This window comes from Pithys albifrons, chromosome 7, assembly GCF_047495875.1.
Source record: "Pithys albifrons albifrons isolate INPA30051 chromosome 7, PitAlb_v1, whole genome shotgun sequence".
NCBI classification, from domain to species: Eukaryota; Metazoa; Chordata; class Aves; order Passeriformes; family Thamnophilidae; genus Pithys; species Pithys albifrons.
The window spans coordinates 7,340,873-7,367,535 of NC_092464.1; the positions used below are offsets into that span (position 1 = coordinate 7,340,873).

The window sequence follows — 26,663 nt, forward strand, 5'->3', positions numbered from 1 at the left end:
TAGAAAAGCAACCACCTGTGAGTGAGTTGTACTTTGTATCTACTCTTCTGTCAGCTAAGCAGGTGCAGGTAATGTAAGGTGTCTTCATGGTTTTTGAAGGTGTCAGCATTTGTTTTCCTGTATGGAATGCAGTAATTTAAATAATTTGCCTGTGTGAAATGGTTATCATTACTTCTGTTGCAAATGCCAGTCACCATGGGAAGAATTTGGAAGTGCTATTTCTTGGGACAGTGCTTTTTTTTTTTTCTCCTCATTTTAGCAGCAGTAATTCCTTTTAACATAGTCTCATAGTTCCAGTTTAACTTGAGTCATGTCTTACTAAAGGAAAAGGAATTGGAAGGCAGGTGGAGGATGTGGAATGACTGACTGTCCCTGTGTCAGGGTAGCTTTTTAATAAAGATTTTGGCCCTTTTTGAGCTAAACATTTTGGTACTTTAAACAAAGCTTTAAGAGTTCCTATCCTGTTGTTGAATTTGTGTTTTCCTTTTCTCAGCTGACTTGAAGAAAGATTTGGGTGAATATGTTAAAACTCAGCTTCCAAAAACCACAAAATTGGTAAGAAATGAGAAGCGGGAAGGTTTGATTAGAGGAAGGATGATTGGAGCCTCTCATGCCACAGGTACACTTTTATTTCTCTGTTCCTTGCATACTTTGACAATAAGTTGATTGGGTGACTTCTCTTTTTTGTAGTGCCACTTTTCAGATGTTCAGTGTTTGATCTGTGGTTACTTTAGGCCACTGTAGGGGCTCTGCATGCCATGCCACATTCTGAGCTACGCAATTTAGCATTATCTGAAATCTTTCTTCCCCTGCATTATCTCAAATGACAAATTTGGATCCAAATTTGAGTGTCTTCTAAACCTTGAGACACTCTGTCTCAGCTGTTGATGTACTCTTTTCCCCCCCTTTCTGTGGATATTTGCTTTTAATAAAATGAGTTTTTTTTTTTTAGAGTGGGTCAGTGAAATTGTAAAACAAAACCAGTATTGGACAAAATCTCATGCAACAATGTACAATTTTTCCCTATTCTTGGCCTGAGACAATGCTGTCTCAGGAACATCTCTGTGAGCAAGATACTGTGATCACAGAATATTTCTTGCCTGTTTTCTCTGCAAACTTTTGCTCTAAAATGGAATCTGCTCCCTTTTCAAGTACCCTAGTCTGGTTTCTAATTCCCCAGTCTAACTGCAATATTTCTCATACAAGCTTTTCTGTTGCAGTGAGTATTAAGTGGTAAAAACAATATTTGGTGCTTTATAAACAACCTTTACCAGAATATACTTTTGGTTAATTTCTTTGTCATCTGAGAAAGTGTGTGCTACTTTCTCAAATAATGTTGAGAGGCTGATATGTCTCTTAATTGATGTTAACTCATTAGTATTGTAGTGGCATTATCTGTGGAGAAAATTGTGCTTGAATTTCCAAGCTGTGCTAAAATTCATTTCAGTTCATGCAATTCTGAGTCAGTTTATTTCACTTCTGAACTGGTGGAGTTCCATTCCCTGCCCAGTCAAATACTGTCTGTTGTCAATGGATGACTTGTTATATTTGCATGTTTCAAAGCTGTTTTCTTTGAAGCTCTTTGCCATCTCTTCCACATTAGTGTTACGTAAATTCTATGTTGTGTCATAAAAATGCAGATGATTTTTTAGACCACCTGAGCCTGAAGGTGTCTCATGGATCAAACTGACTGTGGCAGGTAATTTCCACGCATAAGTATTGCTTTGTCTGATGCTGGTGGATTTGGCTCTGCCTATTTCAGGCATTCACTCTCCTTTTAAACTCCTAGGAATCCACAGTCACTCCAGAGCTATTTAAATAGGGAAATACTTTATGGTCCTTTATATTCAGGAATCAAAATGTTGTCCTTGTCATGGATGAATGCAGATTAGTTCATCAGAATGACTTCATTGGAAAGCCACAGATCTTGGCTGCAGTAGTAACTGGGTGGGTGCTGAGGTGTGACCTGAACAAGCCCAACACAAAGAGACCACGCAAGCAATTCTTACCTAAATGTGAATAGTCAAGATCTGTTTTCTGCTTTTGTGACTGAACCAATCCCTGTGGAGTTTCTGGCTTGTCAGCTTACAGGTGCAGATATTCCTCTCTGTCACACCAAGTGGTGAGGATACTGCTGATATAATTGCATAAGTGTTTGTGTTTGATATCACCATGGATCTTTGTGTTTTGTGTGCTTTGGCCTCTGTAGGGAAAGTGCTGGTGTTCCTGGACAGTCACTGCGAGGTGAACGAGATGTGGTTGCAGCCCCTGCTGACTCCCATCAGAGAAGATCACAGGACTGTGGTGTGCCCTGTGATTGACATAATCAGTGCTGACACCCTGACCTACAGCTCTTCCCCAGTTGTGCGTGGAGGGTTTAACTGGGGCCTACATTTTAAATGGGATCTCGTTCCTTTGGCAGAACTGGAAGGACCCGAGGGAGCCACTGCTCCAATCAAGTAAGGTTCCTCCTACTTAGAAAGAGCTTTTGTTACTAGTGCCTATTTCAGTTCAATTTCTTGCATTTAATCATGAATTAGATATATCTGTCTTGTTAGGTCAAGAAAGTACTCTTCTAGAAAATGCTAATACAACAGCTTTTGCTGAAGACAAAAGTCTTATGGAACTTATGATATTCTGTATTAAATCTGTCCAATAATTTCACTTTTGAGCTATGCATTGCTGTTTGTTTCCAGTCTGTCTATGTGATTGGCTTAATGATAATTTTGATACTGTCTTCATGCTAGGAGTAGCCTGCATATCCCAGACTACAGTTTCTGTGATGGAATGCTAAAGAATTGCTTGATTGGGAAAATCTGTGTTTGTGGTAATAGGAATTTGTTTTAGAGTTTTTTTGAGAGTTGTTTTGAAACAAAACTCTTGGTAAAGCTTAACACTAGGACATGAAAGCTACATCCTTAATGCTGTGACCATTGATGGCTGTCTCACCTGTGCAGAACTGGCAATATCTGGTTTCACAGGGGACATGTGGCTGGAACCAAACAGTGTCAGCAGGCACCTTTTTTAGTAGCAGACACATATGGATCAGAAGAAGCAGAAGTTGAAGTGAAGTAAAGTAAAAGTTGTCCCAGAGTGAAGCCCTTAATGAGAAGGGCCAGTGCTGCTACAGCAAAGGCAAGAAGCTGACTGTGCTGTTTCTAGTTTCAGGTATCAACCCCAGTACAGAGTTCAGGTTTGTGAGGTGGAGGAACTTAACCTTTTTTTTACAAAGTGACTCACTGTGGATTATGTGGGATTTTTCTAAGATTTGCCAAGTGAATCAGAAATGGGGTGTGTCCTTATCTCTCTTTCATTCCCCTTTCTTGGCCTGTAAATGAAGAGCATTTCAGGCTGACACAAGCAGTTCCAGCACAAGGTTCTCTGCTGTCACCTGACAGCTCTGCAGTTGGTCTTCCCTTATGTCCTCATCCCAAGATTTGGTTTGAAAAGCCAGGAAACTTTTTAAGTTATTTAAAAGTTTGACTAGTTTGTTTGAAGGGTGCCACCATGGAAATTTCTGAACCTGAAAGGGAAAGGTCAGGCAGGGAAAATCTGGATGAGGAATTAGCATTGTCTCAAAATCCTTTTTCTGTTAAGAGTCATTCTCACATTTAATTTGTTCACAGGCTGAAGTTTAGTTGTTGCCATGTTCAAAACTGTTGTTGCATTCCTTTAACTCACTTTTAGGAACAACTCCCAGGGTAGAGGCAGAGAATTTAAAGCAAGTGTAATAATCTGAAAAGATGACATTTTCTCTGAGTATGAAAGTGACTTTTTCTACTTTTAAAGGTCTTTGTCTACTTTGCAAAAGGAGCTAGTTTGCTATTTAACCTTTGAAAATGCCTTTGTGTCAAATGGAAAGTTTTGTATTTTAGAGACCTTCACAATGAAATATTTTGGTGTCAGGGTGGAAAAACTGAGGGCAACCTTTTCAACCCAGGTTTTGAAGTGGCAGAAACAGTAGTAGAAAACTGTGTGAGAACAAGAAAGGAAATCTTGACCTAGGCTTGGTTTTGTCACAGGGTTTTATTAGCAAGGATGAGAAAAAAACTCTATACAGCTCATTTTATATTCTAACTATCATAGTTATGTAGTGGTTTTACTCTTTAATATTCTTGTATTATAGATTCTGCTCTTTCTGCAGTTCAGTCAGTCCTGATCTGTGTAATTTGTCCCTATGAGAGAGGGAGAAATACAATAATGTGTGCAAATGTCCACATTTATAACTGTGGAGAAAACACCTTGTGGTAAAGACAGAACTAATAAAAGGCAGCTCTGAAGTTGCACTGTAGAAAACTTGATGAACTTAGTTTTTACCTTTTTTACCATATTTTTATAGTTTTGTTTTGATCTTGGTTTGTTTGGTTGTGGGATTTTTAGGGGCTTTTTTGGGTGTTTTGGGTTTTTTGTTTTTGGTTTTGTTTGGTTCTTTTTTCCCTGTCCTATCCCTTTTCCTCAAGCTTATCCAATAAAGAAACACAGTTTATAGATACTGGAGTAATGGAAGATCACAAATACCACTTACAGATCTGCTTTGGAAATTATTTTGAGACTGGAAACTATTATCTTACTATTTCTGATGTCTGAAGGGTTTAAACTGTGTTGTGTAGGTTTAAATTTGAGCTTTGGGGCTAGCAGATTCAACAAAACATTGCTGTTCAGTAGGGTTTTTCTCTCTAAAAGGGAATGAACTCTTTCATGTTCCTTTTCAGGTCCCCCACTATGGCAGGAGGCCTGTTTGCCATGGATCGGGAGTACTTCAATGAGCTGGGGCAGTATGACAGTGGCATGGACATCTGGGGAGGAGAAAACCTGGAAATATCTTTTCGGGTAATCTGCCTTTATATGCACTGGAGCCTGAACCTCAGTGTCTTGCTGCCTCTCTTCCCTGTGGCCAGTGTCTTTAGCACAGGAATACCTACTTGGAAAGAAATTGGCACTTTTATTCCCAGGAAGGAAGCTTTTGGCACATAGAAACTACCTTTACAATAGTCTTCAAGTTAAGTTTTAATGGGAAGATTAAAGACAATTTTGAGCTCTGTAGTTAAATGTTGTGCCTTTTTCTTTGTTTGGTGGAGCATTTCGTAATGGCTATAGAGAAGCATAAGAAAAGAATAATCATGCACATTTTTGAGATGAGTTTATAAGCAATGTCTAATGAATTTCATGGGCTGGTTAGAGATGTGTGGCTCACAACCAGATTGGTAATATGTAAACTTAATATGTTTTCTTAGAAATGTGTGGGGCTTTTTAGACACTTCGGCCTCCTTTTGGAGAACTTGGAAGTGCAAATTTTTCTGGAACTAGAGAGACATGTAGAGGAGTCAGCTTGGTTGGAAAAAAAAGAGAAAATCATAATCAGAAGATCTGAAAATGATGCTTTGTTTGGCTTCCTGTATTTTATCTTATCTTCCCTGTCACTCCACCGAAACAAAAACAACTCTTTGTGTTCAATGTCATGTTTATCTCTTTGCTGTTTTAAAGTGGATTCATCAACAGGTTTGACAAGAATCTGCCTGAAAATGATATGATATCATGACAGATATGGAAAGAGGATTAAAGAGTGAAATTAGTGTAAAAAAACAACTCAAAACTTCAGAGAAATCTCCCAAATTGTGTCATTAGAGAAATCAAGATTCGAGTTAAAAAATAAGAACTGGAATTTCATAAATTTAGGTGACTTTAAAGGAGTGTGTAGTGAATAAATAAAATCTTTCAATTTTCAGCACAAAACATAATTATTAGATATATGAGTAGAAGTGTGTGGAGTGTGAGAAGATTATTGTTGTTACCTTGTAATACACAGTTTCAATAAAAAGGGCTTTGAAAAATTGCCCTTCATTCAGAGTTTTATAACTTCTGGAAGTCCCTGTCTCCTTGTGGGAGAGTTGTAAAGCAGCTGAGTCTTCATCTTATCTGGGAGGAGTTTTACAAGTGACTTGATTATGAACTGCTAATGTGAGAAGATTTTCTGAGACTGGAGAACACCTTGGTCCAGCAAAGGGCCAATGATGGTCATTTGCTGGAAGCTGAAGTTTAAAAAGAAATTTTAAAAAAGAAAAGGAAGTAGAGTGTAAATGCAATGTAGATCCGTGATGCTGTGGAACTGGATTGACTCCTGAATGGAGCATCTGAATGGGAACAGTGTTTCTGAGTTCTGATATACTGAACAGAAGCAAACAGCTGTGTTAGATAAGGGCTCCTACTCAGCTGAAAAGTTCTCTGGGCTCCCTTGATGATACACAGACTGATCTTCATTATCTGTCCCAAATATGTGGACCATTTTCGTGTAGGTAAATCAATTTAGGTAATTTAATCTGCAAGTTGAATCCTAGCCCATATATGTCAGTGTTTTCATATAAGTCACCAGAGCATAATAACATTTTAGAAAGATTTATGTTTGTTTCTTGAAAAAAGTGCAATGGCATGAGAAAAATAGTCTTCTCTAACATGAAGAGCTAATAATTTGGTTTGTCAGAAAACATGTAGGACAAGATTGCTGGCAGCTGTCATAATGTATAACCCTATTGAAGTGTCCCTTGAAGTAGGGCAGGAGGCAGTGAGCAATCAAACAGTGAGGTGTGTTCTGCTTCTGTGTGCACAGATCTGGATGTGTGGTGGCAGACTCCTGATCATCCCCTGCTCCAGGGTGGGACACATTTTCCGTAAAAGGCGTCCCTATGGCTCTCCCGGGGGCCAGGATACCATGGCTCACAACTCACTGAGGCTGGCACATGTGTGGATGGATGAATACAAGGTAAGAGACAATTCCAGGTCATGAAATAAGGTTATTTACTGGTTGTTAACTGGGTTGTTTGTCAAAGGATGGGTCACAGTGGGATCTGTTATGCCTCTAATGGTGTTATGCCTCTTATGTAGTCTCATTTCCTAATGTTAGTTTTGATAGGAATTCCCAAATTCTGTAGGATTGTCGTTTGGCTTTTGAATGCTCAAGTCTCCTCCCTGTTACTGTACTGCCTGCGGGAGATTCGGTTTTATGGCTTTTTAATGAAGTAAAGGATGATGAATTGTGTCCCAGTCAGTATTACGTGGCAGCCAAGTACTGCCATGTGCCTTCAGGTGGTTTCTGTGGTGTTGAGGCAGGGATTTTGTTGGCTGCTTGTCTGCTTTCTGTTTTAATTAGCAGTCTGATTCTTTGTCTTGCCCTGGAAGAGCAATCAGGATTGACTTTTGTATTTGAGGGCAGGCATATTCCTTCCTTCTCTTCAGATTTTGGTACTGATGCTTTTGAGCATAGATCAGGTGTTTGTGATGCCCATGTCTCTGGGATACTTGATCACATTTTATCCTCTGAGACCATAGGATTTGCTGTGTTGGCCAACTCTTGTGATCCCTACAATTTTGATATGACACATGTTTTATTAACTTTATATTTTTTAGAGGTTTATGTTTCAAACCTCATCCTTTATCTTGATGTTCCATCTGTTCAAGGAATCTATTAGAGCTCATAATTTTTTATCTTCATTTTCTGTCTCTGTAATGCTTTGGTAGATTTGATCTATCACTTTCCCTTTTCCTGGTGTCTGGACACAGTTGGTTTTTTGTGATTAATGATGGCTTTCTCTGAAGCTTGAACTTGACTGTCTGTTATAATTTCCAGCTGATACTGCTTTTTGCAGCAGGGACTTGAACTGCTGATTCTAGCAGTCTCTTATCACAGATTTGTGTCCTGAGCATTTCCAGCTGTTTCTAGTCTGATTCTCTGACAGTTGCCAGAGACCTGCCACTATGACAGATTTTATGTATGGAGGGCAGGCCTGGAAATATTTTTATTTTTGCAAGTATAATATAAACACTTAGAGCCAGTGTAATTTACCAAAGCAATCTAATGAAGGATAGTACAAAGATGAGACTTAAAGGATCTGTTTTGCAGCAAAGAGCAAATATCAGTATTTAATAAATTGCAAAATTTTCATGACTGTCAAAAGCAAAATGTAAAAAAAGGTAAGTTTGTGTATACATTGGTAATATATAACACATAAAAATGGGATACTGAAATTTGAACCTTAACCAAGAAAGAGGTAATTGGAATAGCAGGGATGCTTTTTGAAGCAGACCAATTTCTGATAGTGATGCCCAGTCTGTCTTCAAACTTTCTCAGAGTTGGCCAACAGTCCAATGTACTTGATGCTCCCTCTTTCTCTGCTGTTAAAACAACAGTGATACATCAAGCACCTTCAAAAGATCTTGATAAGGACAGGTGTGTAATTTGTCCAGAGGTGATGCTGTCTGTCATCTAAATATCAGAGACAGCAGGAGGTAATTGGAAATTGCCAGAATCACATTGTGGTAAGTGAATTCCAGATATCTCCTAGAGATTAATCCAACAAAATACCATAGTTCAGTGCCCTGAAAACTGAACTCTAAATAATATCTAGTAAACAAGTTAATGTGGAGATACAGTGCCTTTTCTATCATTTCTGCAAATCTGTCTGGAATTAAAAGACTCTACGAGGTGTTTTTTTGTCTAGTATTGGCAGTGGAATTAGTGCCACATTGTACATTCGTGAGTTCCTGTTTGACCCTGTTGTGTCTGCATTAGAGTCAAACAGCACATACGATTGAGCTGGAATGTTAATCTTCTTTGCCTAACCTGTAAGAGTATAATCATATAGAATATGAAAAAATAACTTTGTGGGAGCCTTTTTTGGTGATAATGCAGATGAATGGGAAGAACTGGGTTTTGGAGAAAGCCCAGGTGATGGTTCTGTGGCTTCACATTAATAAAGATGTGGTCCCACTGACCTTCACGAGATAATCCCAATTATAAGTCTGTTCTAATATAGAATGGTTTTGCCCTGATCACTTGTAAAGTTGGAAGGCTGGAAACTGTGGAAGACAAAATACACTCAGATCCCACAACAATGAAAACAATCCTTTGGACAATTAAAACAATTTCAAGAAACCTTTGTCAGATGAGGCTGATGGTTGTATATGCATCTATTTCTGATTTAATAACTCTAGGATGCCCCTGCTCATTTGTTTCTTCCTCCAGTTAGCATCTAAAAAAGATCAGCAGATTTGTGCCAAACAAGTGTCTTCATAAAAAAAAAAATGCAGGCTGGAAAGGTTAGCTCAGTTAGGCAAGATAAGTTTCACTTCTTGTAACAATCCAAACACTGGAATTTTTAATGCCGGTTTCAAAATTAATGATCAAAAGCACTAACAAAATTAAATGAGAATTTGGGTATTCTGCAAACAGGAAAGAGTTGGAAATCAGCAATCTGAAATTCTTTCTTTTTCTCCAACCTGTTTCTCTTAAATACAGGAGCAGTATTTTGCTTTGAGACCTGAGCTAAGGATGAGGAACTATGGAAATATTACCGACCGTGTAGAACTGAGAAAAAGATTGAACTGCAAATCATTTAAGTGGTATTTAGATAATATCTATCCTGAGATGCAAATATCTGGGCCCAATGCCAAAGCTCCACAGCCAGTTTTTATTAATAGAGCACAGAAACGACCAAAAATAATCCAGCGTGGAAGGGTAAGAGAAACTTTCTTAATTTACGGAATTCTGTTGTGGTAATTATTTTGAGATTCTTTTTTAAAGATTTGCTCAAATACAGCAAAACAGTCTTTTCCCACAGAGTCCTAACTTTGCAACAAGCTGTCTTGTAAATAACAGGACTTTAGTCAGGATTTCATTCTGTTCTATATTTCAGGTCATCCTCAGACTAGATGCTATCCAGTGAGGTTTCTTACTCAGAGGCTCTGAATTATGAAGTTTTGCTGTCTTTAGAATATTCTTTCATGGCTTATAGTTCTGAAGATGGATTTGGATAGAGAGAAATTTGGCGTCATATATTGATGCTCTGGTTGGTTTATGATAAGAGTACAATGTACTTAGTTCCAAACTCATTGCTTTTACTGGGTAATTTTCTGCAAAGGTGAACTTTTGCATCTGAAGCTGGTGACAGCTTTTCTATTCTTGACTGTTAGATAATGAACAAAAAATGAGTTTTTTCTCCTTTTTTTTAAATTCAAAGTAGAAGTAAAGAGAGAAATCTTGTGTATTCATGAAGAAAATCATGATTAAATTCATGTCTTAACCCTGACACCTTTGCTTGTGGGTTTGTATACAGGCAAAGCCAGCAAACAGTTGGGTCAGCTCTCTCCAGTGTCAGAGCCACCTGATCTGTGCTTTCTCTGCCTCCCTAAAGTAATGGATAACTTCAAACCCAAGACAACTCTCTCAGTGTCTTCTCTGGGAAAGAGAATACCATGGAAGAAGCTGTTTCATGTGCATGTAGGTTATGGCTGGCAGGTCCCCTGTTAGCTCAGGAGCTGGAAGCACTAAAGTAGTGATGACTCCACAGGGAACACAGGCTGCAGTAGCTGCTGACAATTGCTGGTTCTACAAATAGTTGCAATCTGGAGGACCTGAGTTCCTGCAGAACCTGTTGACATCATTAGGTTTTTTGCTTGGAAGCAGCTGTCTGGGAATCCACAATTTGTACAGCATTTTTGTAGTAATACCCCAGCCAAGCCATAAAGTAATTTATTAGGGCAAACGTGTAGTTTCCCTGAATAAAACTGATACAATGGGCTGATTCTTCTGGTTCTTGAATGCTGTTACTCCCTTAGTCAGACCTTTTATTTCTTTTTTCTTATTTTTTAGATTTAATAGCTTTCTGCTTTCATTCAGACAGAAAGTTAACTAAGGAATTGCTGACATGGGGGAGACTGCTTGAGGGATCTGAATACTTGAGCAACATTAAGGGCAAATCTTCCTAGTAGTTACTTACCATGGTTTAATTTTGAGAAAATATTTGTGCACCCTTTAAGTGGTGGGGACAAAACACAGAAAAATTCAGCTCCTTGGCTTGGTTCTTCAGGGTTCAAGAATTTTACCCAGCATTGTATGAGAGAGACAGCTTTGGCTCTGATGGTTGTATAAACTATTTCCAGATGCCTGCAAGAAACAGAACGATCAGCCAATGTCACCACTGCATGCCAGACTCTTCAGGATTTGGGAGGAATTGCTCCAAATCTTAGTTTATTCTCAAAAACTAATTGGGCCAGAGATAAGTGCAGGTTTGACAAGCAGGGAAGGATTGTAATGATCACAAATGGTGACAGTTCTTACCAGTGTTATCAAATGCTGGTCATCATGGCCAATAAAAACAAGGACAAATTCATATAAAACTTGTGTAGCTGTATGGTCTGAAAGCCTTCTGTTGAGTGAGCAGTGATGAAAATGAGTTCTGTCCTAGAAGTCTCTGGGGTGTAAGGAAATGTTACTTGGAAGGTTTTGGGTAATTTGTTTCAGATGTGTGCAGGGAACAGGAGAAACGTGGTGCACTTCAGGCGACTGTTGATGTGCCTTAGGACAGCTATTTCCAGAAATGGTGTTTAGTAAAGAATATTATTTGGTATTTGAGCTAATTTTTGCTGTCATGTGACTTAGCAGTTTGTTCTTTTTATTACTGGAAGTGCCTTTTGGTTTCTAAAAATCCGTAGAGTCAATAGAGATGCCAAGACAGCTATGGATGTCTTCATAATCAAGCAGAGCCAGCTAGTTAACCAGCCTGGCCTTGACTTCAGGACAGTAAATTCTTTATTCCTCTACATTCAGCTCCAGATTGGAAATAATTATTTTTAATGTGGCTGCCAGATCTGAGGCCCTGCCATCTCCCCGTTCATGATGTTCAGTCAGTTGTTGCTGCCTGAATAGACCGATCCCCACCTGATCAGGGGAAGAAAAATAATCAGGCTGAAAAGAAGTCTTCTGCTGGCAAACAGTTAGTTCAGGGCATGTGGGTAATTTAAAGATAGAGTTGTTTTGTCTCCCTGAGTACCTCTGTAGGGATACATCTAGATCTTAATAATTTTTGACTGTTGCAATAAGACAACCTAATCTTTGGACTCTGTGGAAAATGTCTTGGTGTCTTTTAAGGTGGCAGCATAGCCCAGATCAGGAGGGATTGCTAACTTGCTGAAAGCCAACTTGTTTGCTTTGGTGGTAGATGCTTACAGTTCTGTGTCATAGGACAAGCTTCTGGCCCGAGTTCAGTCCTCTCTGATGCAGCCCTCCTCTGAACTGGACCTGATGGGGGATATCAGCAAAAATCAGTGTTTGTAAAATGTTCTCTTCTCCCCTGATTTGTCATTAAAATACCTTAGCTGATAACTGTGGCTTTTCAGTTTCCTAAAAGCTCTTGAAAATCAATTTGCAGACAGCATTAAGTCTCTGAAGTAGTTTGTATTTCAGTAATTCCTTGTCCTTTCTCAAGGAGGTGGTCCTGCTTCATGAGGAGAGGCTGTAGGAGGAGACTTACATTTAAGCTAAACCACAGTAAAATGCAGTTCATACAGAGCAGTTGATTTCCTTACCAGAGTATCTGGGACCTGAGAATTCCATGGAGAGTGAAGAGGGGAAAGAAACTTGAAAGAATATAGCCAGCATGTGCTGAGCCAGGCTGTGTGTACTGCACTGGTACCAGAGAGGGAAGTCTTGATGTAATTACAAAGCAAACTGGAAGTGTTGAATGCAGTTTTTTCTCCAAATTATCTGAAAAACAGAATGATATTTTTAAAAAAAGATTTTTTTCCCCCTTTTTTTTTTAATTGGGAAGTTTGGTTGGGGTTTTTTGGAACACTGAGTTCTAGAGCTTAAAAAGCATCACCATATGTTGCCTTTGGTATGTGATGTTTGTTGTTTACTCTGTCCATCACACTGCTTTCCTTTCACAGTTGTATCACCTCCAAACCAACAAATGCCTGGTTGCCCAGGGCCATCCAAGTCAGAAAGGAGGCCTGGTAGTGGTTCGGGAATGTGACTACAATGATCAAAACCAGGTATGACATTCCTAATTATACTGAATAGTGACTGACATCTTAGAAACTACTAATGTGTGTTCCTGCTGGCAGAATGCCCTGGTGTAACAGCAGCAAACAGGCTGATTTCAGAGGGTGGTTCAAACCACAAGGCTGGCCAAGGGCACTGGTGAGCTCAGTCCTCCTACTAATGCTGAGAGTTGGTATCTCCTCTCTTCATGGCATGAATCTCTGTGTGGCTGAAGACTGTCCTTAACTGGCTACTGATGAGTTCATAATCCAGTGATTGGCACTTCAGAATTCATAGTGGCTCTTTCAGTCAGTTCCTCATACTGTGATTTAAAGCAGCCTTTTCCTGCCCTGCTTCTCTTTGTGTGTTTTAAAACTAGGCTTGGGCTGCTGAAGTGGCTGTAGTTTGGGGTGCAGGTATAATTTGTTGGTACCATTAAATAGAAGGAATCCAGAAAATTCTTTGGCTGCAGGTGAGTTCCTGGTCTGGGCATTAATTATGGATGGATGTGAAAACCTAATGAGAATTTTTGTATTAGTACATGAAGCCTTTGCTATTTCACTTCTTTCAGGCAGCAGAAATTCAGGATTTGGAAAACAGTCTCCAGGGTAGACAGATCTTCAGTTAATGCCATTAAGACTTTTACCTAGCTTATAACTGCACTGAGAACATTATGATTTAGGAGCCCGTGGGACCCAAGTCTAAAAACTAGCTCACACCTACCTAGGATGTAATGCACCATGGCTTTACTAAAGGTGTGTGGTGCTGGAGTAGCTTGATGCTTTATGAAATGGGCAGGAGCTTTCAGGGTATGAGAACTGCAGCAGTAGAAGCAGAGTCATTTGTGATAGTCCCAACAAAATGCTGTGTGATTTGTCATCTAATGGGCCTTTCTGCCTCCTACTTGTACCCTCACCAGCTCAGTGTGACAGATGAATAGAGTATGAAGGGTGTGTGCCAGTGTCAGGTGGCTCTAGACACGTGGCCTGATGTTCCAGTTGTCAAACAGGAGTAAGGAATACATACCTGTACTTCTCCTCTGGAGCACTACGACCAAGTTGTGGGTCCCTGTGTTAAGGGTGGATTAATCAAAGCTGGAATGGGAATGAAGGTTTTCCTATGTGGTCTGTTCCATTATCTGTAAGAAAGTCAGCAAGTCTTGTAAATATAAAGACTGTTGTGTATATGTAATAGTAACTGGCGGGCATCAGGGATTGTACATGTGCAGTGCCAAAGCTGTGGTGCTGCTTTCTGGGCCACTCAGTCTGTGGGTGAGAAAGAAGAATGATGTCCACACAGTTATGTTTCCCTTCTCCTTCCTGCAGTATTTTTCATAGTGAAGTGCCACAGGGCTGGAGGAAAAAGTCTGTGTTTTTCTTTACCAAAACTTTTTCTGATTTTTTCTCCTGAAGACAAACTTCATTTAGCCCTTTGGTTCTGAGAAAGATAAATTTGTGCTCTGATTGTTGATCTTTGGCTTCTTTTCTCATGAATCTGTTATACTAGTGGTAAATTTAGCTATTAGTTCTTATAAAAATATTGGCTGTGCTATCTTGTTTCACAATGCTTTTGTTCTCCAACCAAGTATGTCAACCAACACTGTTTATCTACCATTAGACTTATTTTCTTTCCTCATAAATCCCAAGAGTGCTTTCAGCCAGCTTTCTGTCATATCCTCCTGAACAATCTTGCTAGAGATACATGAGGACAATGTAGAGAAAGATGACACTTAACAGCTTCTGCTTATAAAAGTAGCAAGAAACTTCCTGACTATTGGAAGCTTTTAACTGTTGTTTCACTCAACTCATTGGCATTTTCAGCTGGTTTTGCTCTAGAACCATCTGGTTTATGCCTTTGTCCTAAGAAGGCCTGTGTTGGGTCTGGTGAGTGCTCTGAAGTCATGAGACTGGCCTTACAAGCAAGTCTGGTTTGCCTTTAGTTTATGCTTGCTTTGTTTTCTCTAACCTTCATGACTGTAAGAAATTTCAAATTCTCACTTAACTCCTGGATTTCAAAGAAATAACAGATATTGTGTAGCTTTCAATTGTTTCAGCATTATGAGTGATACTTTTCAATGAAGTTGACTTAGATGATTGTCATTAAGTAAAGCTGAAAATTAGTCAAGCATGTCACACTATCCCGTTTTTTAGGGGTTGACATGACAGTGACATTCAGTTCATCTTTTTGCTATAGAAAGAAAAAAAAATAAGGGAAGTGGTTCTCACAAAGGTAATGCACCTAGGAAATATATAAAAAAGTGAGTCTTGAAGTTAAAACGAAAACTGGGATGCTTCATTAACTGTAACAGAAATAGTCTGGGATAATACTGGGGACTGAACACATTTAGGAATAAGTGATCAAAATATTATTGTTAGAAACAGCACAAGTAGAAAGGTAACGGGATCTTACAGGACAGAGGTTTGAAGTAACAGAAGAAGCAGAAAAATTCTTTATGAATTTTGGAAACAGAGGGTAACGTGGAATGAGAAATTTTGTAGTTGAAGAGTGTCCATGTGGAGGAACTGCCAGGACTGCTGAAGTAAACACACTCCTGAAATTCAGTTGTGTGCCTGGGCTCTTTCTGGGAACAAAACAGAGAATGCACAAGGTTGTGCACAACACAAACTGGTGTCAAAGGAGTTGAGAAAATACTTAAGTGCATTGAAAAATCATCATGAAAGATGAAGTGTCAAAGTGAAAGGAAAAAACTGTGGTGGAAATTCTACCCAAGACCATCATGCCAAGGTTAGTTGGGTGGTGATTAGGAATCAAGGATGCTGAAGCAGGCTTTGGGATCCTGTCCAAGTTTGTAGTTGCTGACAAACTTGGAAGAGAAGCATCAAAGAACAGTAAGACCAAAGTTTTTGGAGCGAAGCACAAGGCCAACACAGGACAAACTCATGGGAGTGTTTGTGATGTAACAACTAAAAGAAGTTTGGGCTTGTCATGTAAATAACATGTTCAATAATTTCACCCTGCTCTTGCTTAGCAATATATTAAGCTTTAAAAAGGTGACTTTTGCTATTCCAGCTGGGTTTGGTGCTGAGGTGTCTAAGTACAGGCACCTGTGCTCTGAACCTTCAAAAAATAACTTCAGGCAGGGAATTTCAGAAAAGCTCTGTTAACACTTCTGTAACAATTGATAAATGTAAGAATATGTACCTACAAACTGTTCAGGAGTCAGAGACCAGAAGGATTTGCGCTCATGTGCAATTCCTCTGCAGGATCTTTCTCCCAAAGCCTCTAGATCATGGTTATTAGTTTGCCTTTCTGATACAGCACATGTCTGGGCTGAGTGTGAAGATGTGCAAATTCAGTATTGCTGCTGTTCCATATGCTGTTGAAGGAAAAATTCTTTGGCCCTCTAACAATTGTCATGAAGCATCAGCAACACACTGAACTGTGGAACAAAACACATATATCAGCTTTGGAGTGACCTTCAGGACTGTACTTGGTTTCCAGGGTAGCAATAGCTTAAAATAATGATTGCAGACCCCCAAATGTGGCTGTTTCTGAGGATTGTCACAAGCTGTCTGGTGCTGTGGTGTCATTGCTATCCATAGTAACAGGAGATGGAGTATATGCAAGAGGCTGTGATGGTGCAAGTTGCTGGTCAGATCTCTTCCTCAGGGCTGAGGCAGCTTTTTGGTGCCTTTAAGCTGAATTTTTGCCTTTTACAAACTGTCTGACAGAATAATACAGCAGTGGCAAGCTAAGCAATGGATTGTAACGGATGAAAGTCCTGGAATGCTGCTCCTGTCGGTGTGGCTCACGGCAGGGATATTCTTTCAAACAAACGACTGTTTCTGTACCAGTTACTGTCTTGTATTTACTGAAAATTTTCAATGCATTCCTCTAGTGCTAATGCAGTTTGCAGACCCAATAAAAATGTGTATCCACAAAGCTTTGCCAGTTGGCCAGCCATGCCTTTTGCTGCACTCCAGTGTACTCTGAAAGCCAAAGGGTAGGCAGATGCTTCCTGGTTTATTTCATATAATTTATAAGTATTTATTCCCTGGGAACAGTGAGTTTCCCTTTTCTGCCCACTGTGGAGTTTTTGATTTATTGTTTTTCTCTAGGTTGGGTGTCAGGTTTTATTTTAATACCACTTGCTTATATTGACAAGTGAACTCCAAATCCTCTATAGGTAACTCCATTTTTCAAAAGGCAGTGGTAGTATGGGCTGTTTTAGATGCTGAGGCATCATCTACACCCTTTCTTCACTTGCATTTCTTCTAAGTATTTCATCTAGCTCTTATCTATTTACATCAATTAATCTCACTGTAGGAATAATTAAATTTTCACCAAAAAATACCACATAAACAAAAACCACCCACTTCCCCCAAAAAACATTAAAAAGCAAACCCCAAAATAGGTCAGGAACACAGCCCTGTATCTCTTCATGGCAAATAACTCTAGAAGGGGATCACTGGGATTTTGGGGTTTATGAAAGGAGTGAAGGGGATGTCTCATTTAACAACAGTGGCAACCTGAAGCGAGTTAGAAAATGCAAATATTAGTAAAATGAGAGAGCAAAAAACCTTCACTGTCTGGTCTTCAACAGTGTCACAATCCTGCCCTTGCAAGGACTTAAGCTGTTATCACTGAAACTATTCATTAAGCTGAGGAAAAGCTGTTTTTACCCACCTGTCTGTATGTAAACAAAGTTAATGAAGTCATCTTAGCAATCAGTCCAGGAGAAGGCTGCATGACTTGTGAGTTATATGCATGAAGTCTTGAAGGTACTAGAAGCCCTAGGAAATGGTTGTTTTAAATCTGTAAATAGTCTGAACTACCTTTTGAGTGGACTGAATTGAACATCCAGTTCTTCCTAAGGTGCTCCTGTGTAAAAGAAGTTTAGACTAACACAGCCTGTACTTAGGACCTGCTTCCCTTTATTTTGTCCACAAGACCCACTCCAGCACATGCTGTGCACCTCTCTGTGAGTGACCAGAAAGACACAAGGGCCGGCTTTGCTCCAGCAGTGAGAACACTTATCCCAGGGGTTCAGATCCCATTTCCACTGTGGGAAGGTTGAACCACCTACTGCACAAGCAGGACCTTGGTGTCCCTGCAGCCACATTGGCTCATGGGTGGGAGGCTTGGCAGGCACCTGAGCACTGCCATGTCTGAAATGCCTCACTTGAGGGTGCTCTGGGGACATGCAGGACCTCAGAAAGATCAGTGAGCAGCTGAATGGGACACTGCACTCCAAGACTGAAGGAGTGCATGCACCTTTCCTCTTACCCTGTTTCCTGTGTTGAAAGGCAGGGAAAAAAAGCTGCTAGAAGGAGGCCAGTCCTACAGCTGTTGCAAACCAGGCGCTAGTGAGACTGCACACACCAATGTGATGTTCAAGCAAATCCCAAGTTTATTCAAAAACACAGGTATATATGACCTCAAGTGACCCCGCCCCAGGTGCGGTGGTCTGACTCCAATTGGTTGAGGCTGGAAACATGTCCTTTTAAGGTGAAAACGAAACTTGTGAGGTGGTCCTCCAGACCCACCTGAATCAGGGGCTGCAACATACAGCATTCATCACATTAAGTCATTTATTTAACTACAGGCACATCAATTTCATTATGGAGAGAGGTTTTTCTGTAACATCTGCCATTTACATTTTATTTGAAATCAGAAAGTTTCAATTGTATTCTAATTGCATCCTGTTGATTTTCTTTGACACCTGTGAAAATGGCCAGTGATTTCCCTTAGACCTTTGGAGCAGATCGTTGCCATGTGGTCCTGGGGGACAGCAATTACAGGTGCTGCTTTCCTGTGTGTGGGAGCTGGGCACAATTCCTGTCTTAGAAACAGAAGTCTGATGGTGATGCTGTCCTCACCCTGCTAGTTAGAAAGTGCATGCAGAATGAAAATATCCTGTGCCTCATCTGTTACCTCCCTTTTATTTTTAATAGATTAAATTTTTTAAATGTGACTTTTTTTGTAAATAATACATAGGAGGAAAAAACAAGACCTCTCTCAGAACTGAGACATGAATCCTAGGCAGGTACCTTTCTGCTTACAGACTTGATACTGTGCTGCCTGCCAGGAGATTCTTTCCTATGTGGGCCTGTTCGTCCTGACAGCTTTCAACAAGAGCTGACTATCATCCTTCCAGTCTGCAGCAGCAAAGTAGTTAATAATTTTTGGAGTATACAAGGACTCACATTTGTATAACAAAGACAGCATGTGGGGTGGCTTTGCTTTCCTTGTGCTTGAATCTGTTAATAATCTGCAAGTTCATACTGATACTCTAATCTGAATTTGGAACCTAATTTGGGCCTATTTTTCCACTTGCCTTTGTTTTCTACACTAAACACATAATTAGTTTGAAATTAATTTTGGCTGTCTTGTATAAGCCTTTGTGGAGAATATCACATTGGATTTAACCACTGTTTTGTGTTCTTTGCCACTACTCCGCTTTTCATTAAAAGTATAGGTCTGCTCCCTGTGTCACTGTGTTCTCCTTTCTTACCAGTTCTCCTGCTTGGATTTGGCTCCATCATTATTCTTCTTCTAATAGTAATACTCTTCTGGCAAGTCTTGCAATTTCTCCGTTCTCTGCTCCTCTTTAATCTTGATGTGCTTTCTTTCTCATGCCAGGATTTAAACGGGAAAAAAGTATGTTGGAAGGCACAGAATGCCTGAAGTTAGGACAGATTTCAATGTAATATTTGCACTTCCTCCAAGAGGGCCTTCTCTGAGCTGTTGTAATAGTCAGTGTGATAATGGGCTGTGTGCTTTTCAGTCATGCTGTCCAACTGAGGCTGTGTCCCAAAGCCCAGTGCCCTCCAGGAGGCTGGGTTTACTTTCATCAGCCAAAAAAAAAAATAGACAAATCAGAATTTATTTGGCTGACTTTTCTGCATGGAATTTGGTATTCCATACTCTGAGTGTGAAACTCAAGCAAGACTTAGTGGAAAAAAAAATCACCCAGGGGGCAATGGTGACTGCAGCACTGAGCTGGGAGGAATGAGGACAGGGCTGGAACAAGAGCACACTAGAAGAACTTAGTGTGTCTGTAGGTGCTTCAGGGACAGGAATGAAGGGCTTAACTCCTCTTGTTCACAGGGTCAGAGGTCGGAGGCAAAGGAGCTGATGTTGGCTGGTGCTGTGGCTGAGCAGGGATGTTCCTTGTTCATGCCAGCCTGGGGTGGGTCTGGGAATGGTAGCAGAGCAGGAGGGCTGGCCACCTGTGCTGTTGCCTGCTCAACATCTAGAGAGGTTCAAGAGTGCTGTCCAGGTGCCTTGGGGATGGCAGGGGCCCTGCTGTGTATTCAGAGGAGCAGTTTGGTTTTTAGCCAGATGGCTCCAGTATCTTTCCCATGCTGCGGAGCTACTGTTTCCATACACTTTCTTCTCCTTTTCCCTACTCCTTTGTAATCCAGGATATTTTGAGGTGCACACCCCCAAGTTCCTTCATTTTTTTTTCCTTTCTGGCTTGGGATTCAGAGTCTCCTGTTTGTTATGAGAGGTTGAGGTCCTTAGGGATAGAGCTAAGTGATTTTGGCCCAGGTGTTTGCAGGCCTGAAGGAACTGAACAAGGGGGAAGGACTAGCAGCTCATGCAGTTAGATCAGGCTGGTGTTCCAGCTTCCCTGAATGTTCAGCTGTGCCAAATATGCTTTGCTCAAAGCAAGGGTGAGGCAGCCCACTGAGAGCCAGCAGGGTGTGGGCATGAACTGCAGCAACTCTGCAAGCAATAAAAATACCTGCTTCTGCTCAAGCAACATGTGGGAGAGGACAGCCTGATACCTTCAGTGTCTCCTTGCTGCTGGTTAGAGCTGACAGTGGTTTTCAGTGTGATCACACAAACTCTTCTAAAGTCATATGAATTCAGGAACTCAAAGGCAATTGAAGCTGCCAATGTGAACCAGTGCATTCCTACTTCATGAAGGTGGGCCCCAGAGAGGGGCTGCATTCAATTCCCACCACTCTGTGAGCTGCTGGAATGTCGTGTAGGTTCTCGAGGTCCAGATCAAGACATTTTCATGGTGGTTCAACCAAACCAAAGTGGGTGTGAAATGGGGAGGAGTGGTCTCCCCCTGAGCATGGCACAGGTAGCAAAAACAATTTGGCTTGGGAACAGAGAAGGATCATCTTTGGATAAGGAGATTTACTGCCTGGCTTAAAGGTTTGTCTCAGAGGCAGCTGGTTGCCTGCTCAGAGATGCACAGCTTGCATGTTGCATTATCTTGTCCAGTTGCCTGGACAGAAGGGACATACAGGGGCTGCTTAATTTTAAAAATGCTACTCACAGGGCAGAATCACAACTGATCCTTTCAATGCCTCTGCATGGGGCAAAGCTGTGTGATGTTGGGAAGGCAACAGAGCACTGCAGCTCAGTTTCAGTTGCTGGGAAACGGGAGTGAAGAAGCAGCGAGTGTTGCAAGGCACACCTCTGGCATCCAGATGCTGAAGCATCTCCTCTTCAGCTGAAAGAAAGATTCAAGGCAGCTGCCCTGAAACATTGGAATAAATGTCTTTGTATTGTCTCTTTCAGGTCTGGATTTACAATGAGGATCATGAGCTGATTTTAAATAACCTGCTTTGCTTGGATGTTTCGGAAACTCGCTCGTCTGATCCCCCCCGTCTCATGAAATGCCATGGCTCTGGCGGCTCCCAGCAGTGGACCTTTGGGGTAAGGGAAGTGGCTGGCACATGGCATGTTGCCTGTAATTAATGTCTCAATAAGTGACAGTAGCATGAACAGGGTTGTGTTTAATTGTGACTAAACCTCAGGTGTACCAATGCCATTGCACTGTACTAGGCCCAGCCCACAGTTCAAGGGTCCCACATGGATCATCGAGTCCAACTCCTGGCCCTGCACAGGGCCATCCCCAAGAGTCACACCCTGTGCCAGGGGGTGTTATCCAAAAGCTTCTTGAGCTCTGTCAAGTTTGATGCTTTCCTGGGGAGCCTGCTCTGTGCCCAACTACCCTCTGAGAGAAGAACTTTTTACAGAAGTTGCACAGGTTTTGGTGGCTGCATTTCAGCCTGAGAAAGACTTTTGCTAAGCCCTTTGACATGCAGGCCCTTTGGCACATAGGAAGGTCTCTGCAGCTCTACTGAGCCTTTGTTCTGCCCATCACAGCCACCCACATCACTGTGGCTTATCTGGGATGTGCCAGAGGGAATAAAATCCACCCCATAGCTTTGTTGTGTTGTGTTTGCAGGACTTTGAGAGAGCAGTCCATGTGGCAATTCCTGCTTAGTGCCTGCAGAAGCAAAGGGTAGAGCAGCTGCTTCTGCCCTGTAATTGGTCCTTTAGTTTAATTGTTAGAGTCTGGAGTGGCAGATTTCACAAAACTGAGCCAGTGCTGCTCACACATGGCATTTATTTCCTGGGTATTCACTCAGAGGCTGCCCCTCACATGTCTTCAGCGTAGCAATGAGTCTGTAGCACAAACGCAGTTGAACAAAATGTAAGCAGGGCCCTGCCAGCACTGCCTGTTGCACTTCCAGTACAGCTCTGCATGTACTGTCTGGGGTTCATACTGTGCTGCTCCTTGGCAGCGTAAGTTCCTGAATGCAGTCATATAAGGCTGGTGCAGCCCAGGGTGGTTTGGAGATACAGAGGCAGATTACTGTGTGAGTCCAGGGTTCTGTGTGTCTTATGTTTGCAGCAGCACTGCCAGTGGTAGTGGGAATAGCAAGCTGAGCAATTCTGCTGATGAGAGATTATTGCAGCTTGTGTCATCAGGCAGAGGTTTTATGGGACTGAGAGAATGGCCATTGCCATTCAATGCATGTGGCTGTTGGTGATGCCTCTGGTGGTGGAGAATCTGAGCTTCATGTGTGAGATGTGACCATTGCCACTGAGAGTGTGGTGTGGTAGGTGGGTGTGTAACAGTGTCACTCTGGTGCTCATTAATGATCCACTGCCAAAGAAGTGAATCAAATACCGGGATTGGTTAGGAAGGGAGTAGGAACCAAACCAGGAAAGCATCATCACACCATTGTAGTTTGGTTGTACTGCATCTGATAAACACCTCCTCTCAGACTAAATTAGGGCTGGAGAAGGCTCAGAGGTGTGTGAAAAGGTAAATCAAAGGTGTGGGACACCTTTCCATAAGCGATGTGTGGGTAGGCTGGGACTCTTTAAAATTTGTGAAGCCTTTTGGAAGCAAGAGAAATACTTAATGGCATGTGTCATTGGTACAAGGGAAGGCCAGCTGTGTGTTGTTGGTTACAGTACAAGACTCGGAGTGGAGGAGTATGTTGGAGGAGTGCTGTGAATTCCTTCCATGTTCTCCTGCTTCCCTGGACATCTACTCATGGCCATAGGCAGTGACAGAGCCCAGTGTGGCTGTTCTCATGTGTCTGCTCCCTCCATGCAGGACAGTAGGAGGTTGGTGCTCGTGGGAGCTGCTGGGCTTTGCAGAGAGCCCCTTCCAGACAGCTGCAACAAGCTGTTAGTAGAGGAGATGGCAGAATCCTCTGGGGAAAAAAAAAGAGCAGGATCAGTTTCCTTCTCAGTTGTAATTTGGCCTTGCCCTGTCTCCAGGCACCCACCGTGCTCGAGGCCTGTCACAATGTATGGCAGCTCCCCAGTATGTGGGTGCTGAGGGCAGTGGCACTGCTAAGGCTTGGTCAGATGCAGAACAGGGACGTCTATTTGGCCTGGAGAGGGCTCTGGGGAGACCCTAAAGCATCCTTCCAGTGGATGCTGGAGAGGGACTTCTTGCAAGGGCATGGAGTGATAAGACAAGGGGGAATGGCTTTAAACTGACAGTGGGCATGTTGAGATCAGATATTAGGAAGAAATTCTTGAGGTGGTGAGGCACTGGAACCAGTTGCCCAGAGAAGCTGTGGATGCCTCATCCCTGGAAATGTTCATGGCTTTAAACAACCTTGTCTGGCCGAAGGTGTCCCTGTTCATGGCAGGGGAGTTAGAACTAGATGATGTTTAAGGTCACTTCCAACCCAAACTGTTCCAGGTTTCTGTGAGGTGTCTGTGCCTCACTGTAGCTTTGTGGCCTTCCTCTTTGCTGAAAACAGGTTTGATCATTCCTCCCTCTCATTAATGGACTGTGCTATAAACAAAATCCCAGCTGGGTCTCTATAAGGACATGAGTCTTTGTTTCAAAGTCTGGCTGTGGTTATGGGATGTGCTGTACTCTGGTGCTGCTGTGGGTCTGGTATGTCAGGGTCTGGTGTGCTGAAAGGCTCATCTGTCAGAAGGAGCATCCCCTCCCCTTAAGCATTGCTTTAAGCTTCAGTTTGACAATGGAGAACAGAAGTTTTAGTAAATAAGTCCCATCTGTCTGTCTCTCTCCTCTAGAAAAACAACCGCCTGTACCAGGTCTCGGTGGGGCAGTGCCTGAAGGTGGTGGATCCATTGAGCCACAAAGGGTACGTGACTGTGGCCATCTGTGATGGGTCCCTTCCTCAGCAGTGGCATTTTGAGAGCTGAGCCAGCAAGGATGTGGCTGAGGAAAGTTAAACCAAGCCCTGGATCCCCTTCAGCCATGATTTGAAGTCATTCTGGAGGGCTTTGTGTGGAGCCCTTGGCTGCTACACCCCACACGACCATTGCAAGTACCCGCTGGAAATGCCCTGCCTGGAAGAGCTGAGTGTGTGGGAAGGTCCAGGTGGTCACTGGTCCCTGGTCACAGCAGTGACAGCAGCCACCCCACTGCAGAACAGCACGTAGAAGTGCAGTTTGTCATCAGTTCCTTGGATGATCCTGGATTACTGGACTGGTTTTAAGTAAGAGAAATCATTAGCGCAGTGTAATTTAAATGGTGAGAGTTCAGCTTTGTGGATCTTTTAAATGACAATGACAGAAAGGAGTCCTCCTTGAGTATTTCATGTGCAGTATCTCAGTAATTTACATTTCTAGTACTGGTTTACTGGCCAAATTATTTTACTTTTTCTGGAAAATATTTTTATTCCCTTTTATTTTCAGAAAATTGTAATTTGTAATATTTAAATTTAGTTCTTTTAATTTACAATTTTAGGACATTTCATGTAGTTTAAATTCTTCGCTGTCATTCGTCACCTCATATTTAAAACAAAGTAACTATTGCAAAGTCTATTTTGATGACTCATGACAGTAGCTGCATTTAAAATAAAGTCATTTTTTTATTAATCTGTATGGCCTTACTTTTTGTAGCGGTTGAACCAGAAAGCACCTACTTAGAGAATGGTGACTCTAACGTTCACACAATTTAGGTCTTCCCTTGGCTTTACTCCCTTACTCCCTTCCTCACAGCTTGGAAGGCTTGAAGATAGTTTCTCTGTTTTTCTTCCCTCCACTGCTGTTTTCATTTATTTCACTGTTTACCTTTCTTTGACTTCCTGCCTTAGCCCCTGGTGCTTGTTCCTTGTTTCTGTGCCACAGTGGCCTGTCTTCTCTGGGAATGTGCACTTTGGATGTTGGCAGCACCAGGACAGCCTTGTCCTTTTGCTGGAGCAGCACAAATATTCTCCAACTGCACAGATACTCTGGCATCCAGCTGTTGACATTTTGGGCAGCATGAAGCAAATAATGATAATGTTGAAGTAATTACAGACCCATATCTTCCTGCAGAGAAGAGGTTCACTTGTGGCAGATTGTGTTTGGCCCTTCTGCCAGGGCCACCACCTGGGAGGAGAAAAGCAAGAGGAAGAAAAGGAGCAGGTGAGAGCAGCCCTGGCCACCGGGCAGCTGTTTTGCCTCCTCCATCAGTCCTGGCAGCAGTGAGTCACCAGCAGGAAGAACCAGGTAAGTGGGTGTAATTGTACACCAGAACAAGAGGCTGAAGCTAGACACCAAGAAAAGCCTCTAAACCCAATCCCATCCCCCTGGGTCAGCTGAGGGCTGTGCTGCACCTCACTGGGTCAGGCAGCACTTGTAGTGGCACACAGAGTCTTCATTAATTCCCTGTGACTCTTGCAGGGCTGTGTAGAGCTGGAACCCTTTCAGTGGCAGCCTGGGTGGTTGCTGTGTGTGGGATTAATTCCATTCTTTTTGTGATGAAAGGATGGGCTGCAGCTTCGCTGATGGCTGTCTGATTAACCCTGATGCTCCCAGGGGCCAGTGGGGAGCAGCAGTGGGTGCTGGTGCTGCTGGTCCCAGCTGTGTGCTGGGCTTCCCTGTGACATTTGTGTTGGCACTCACACTGAGCAGTGGCCTTGCTTGGCCTTTTCTTCTGTGGCCTTTATGTTGTCTTTTTAAAAAATAGTAAAAAACTAAAAAAGCCAAACAGATCCTCAAACAGGCAGAGCAGGAGCTTGTTTTGTTTATGGTCTGGGTCTGTTGCCACAGAGAATTTTTGACCTTTCACTCTCAGTGAGGAAATTCAGAGGCTGCTGTCACCGGGGAGCGGTGCCTGTTTCCAGGAACAGATGGAGGTGATGGTGCTTTGTACAGTTGTTTCTGCAAGGAAAGACTTTTGGCCACAGTTGTTTCTGCTGCAGCCACACAGCCAGGCCAGCACATGAAGATTTGAACAGGTGAGAGTTAAAGATCTCTGCTGTGAGCACCCAGCCCTGGGCTGGGTCCCTGTTCCCAGATCAGCCCTGTACAGGCTGCCTGGGGCAGGTGGAAATTAATGATTTTGTCCTGTATTTGAGTGACCAGCTGCCCCTGGGGAATTTGGGTGAATAGGAAGGGTAGAAGGAAAAGCCTTATCCTGGGGTCGACACTGTAACATCACTCAGGTCACAACACTCAGCTTGTTGTTGTCATACTGGGAATTTATTTCTTTTGAAGAATACAAAGAAAGTCTGCCTGGGGCTGATTTTTAAGTCTTTGTCAAGGACTTCCTCCTCGATGGCTTCTGCAGTTGGTAGTGGCTGTGGCTGACAGAGGAGCACTGTGTCCTTCAGCAGCCAAAGTGCATGATATAAATAGATATTAAATAACA

General features: G+C 42.1%; 1 protein-coding gene across 4 annotated transcripts in view; it reads left to right on the forward strand.

Moving 5' to 3' along the window:
• The window catches only part of GALNT11 (polypeptide N-acetylgalactosaminyltransferase 11), a 50,659-nt gene extending 25,755 nt beyond the window's left edge, over window positions 1-24,904 (forward strand). For all 4 annotated transcript variants that reach the window (XM_071560122.1, XM_071560123.1, XM_071560125.1 and 1 more), the window contains exons 5-12: window positions 494-619; window positions 2,210-2,459; window positions 4,713-4,830; window positions 6,605-6,757; window positions 9,290-9,508; window positions 12,718-12,822; window positions 21,314-21,451; window positions 24,095-24,904. In XM_071560122.1, the coding sequence (XP_071416223.1) occupies window positions 494-619; window positions 2,210-2,459; window positions 4,713-4,830; window positions 6,605-6,757; window positions 9,290-9,508; window positions 12,718-12,822; window positions 21,314-21,451; window positions 24,095-24,226 (1,241 nt within the window). In that variant the 3' untranslated portion in view covers window positions 24,227-24,904. The remainder of the gene's footprint in view (window positions 1-493; window positions 620-2,209; window positions 2,460-4,712; window positions 4,831-6,604; window positions 6,758-9,289; window positions 9,509-12,717; window positions 12,823-21,313; window positions 21,452-24,094) is intronic.
• Window positions 24,905-26,663: the final 1,759 nt, after the last annotated feature.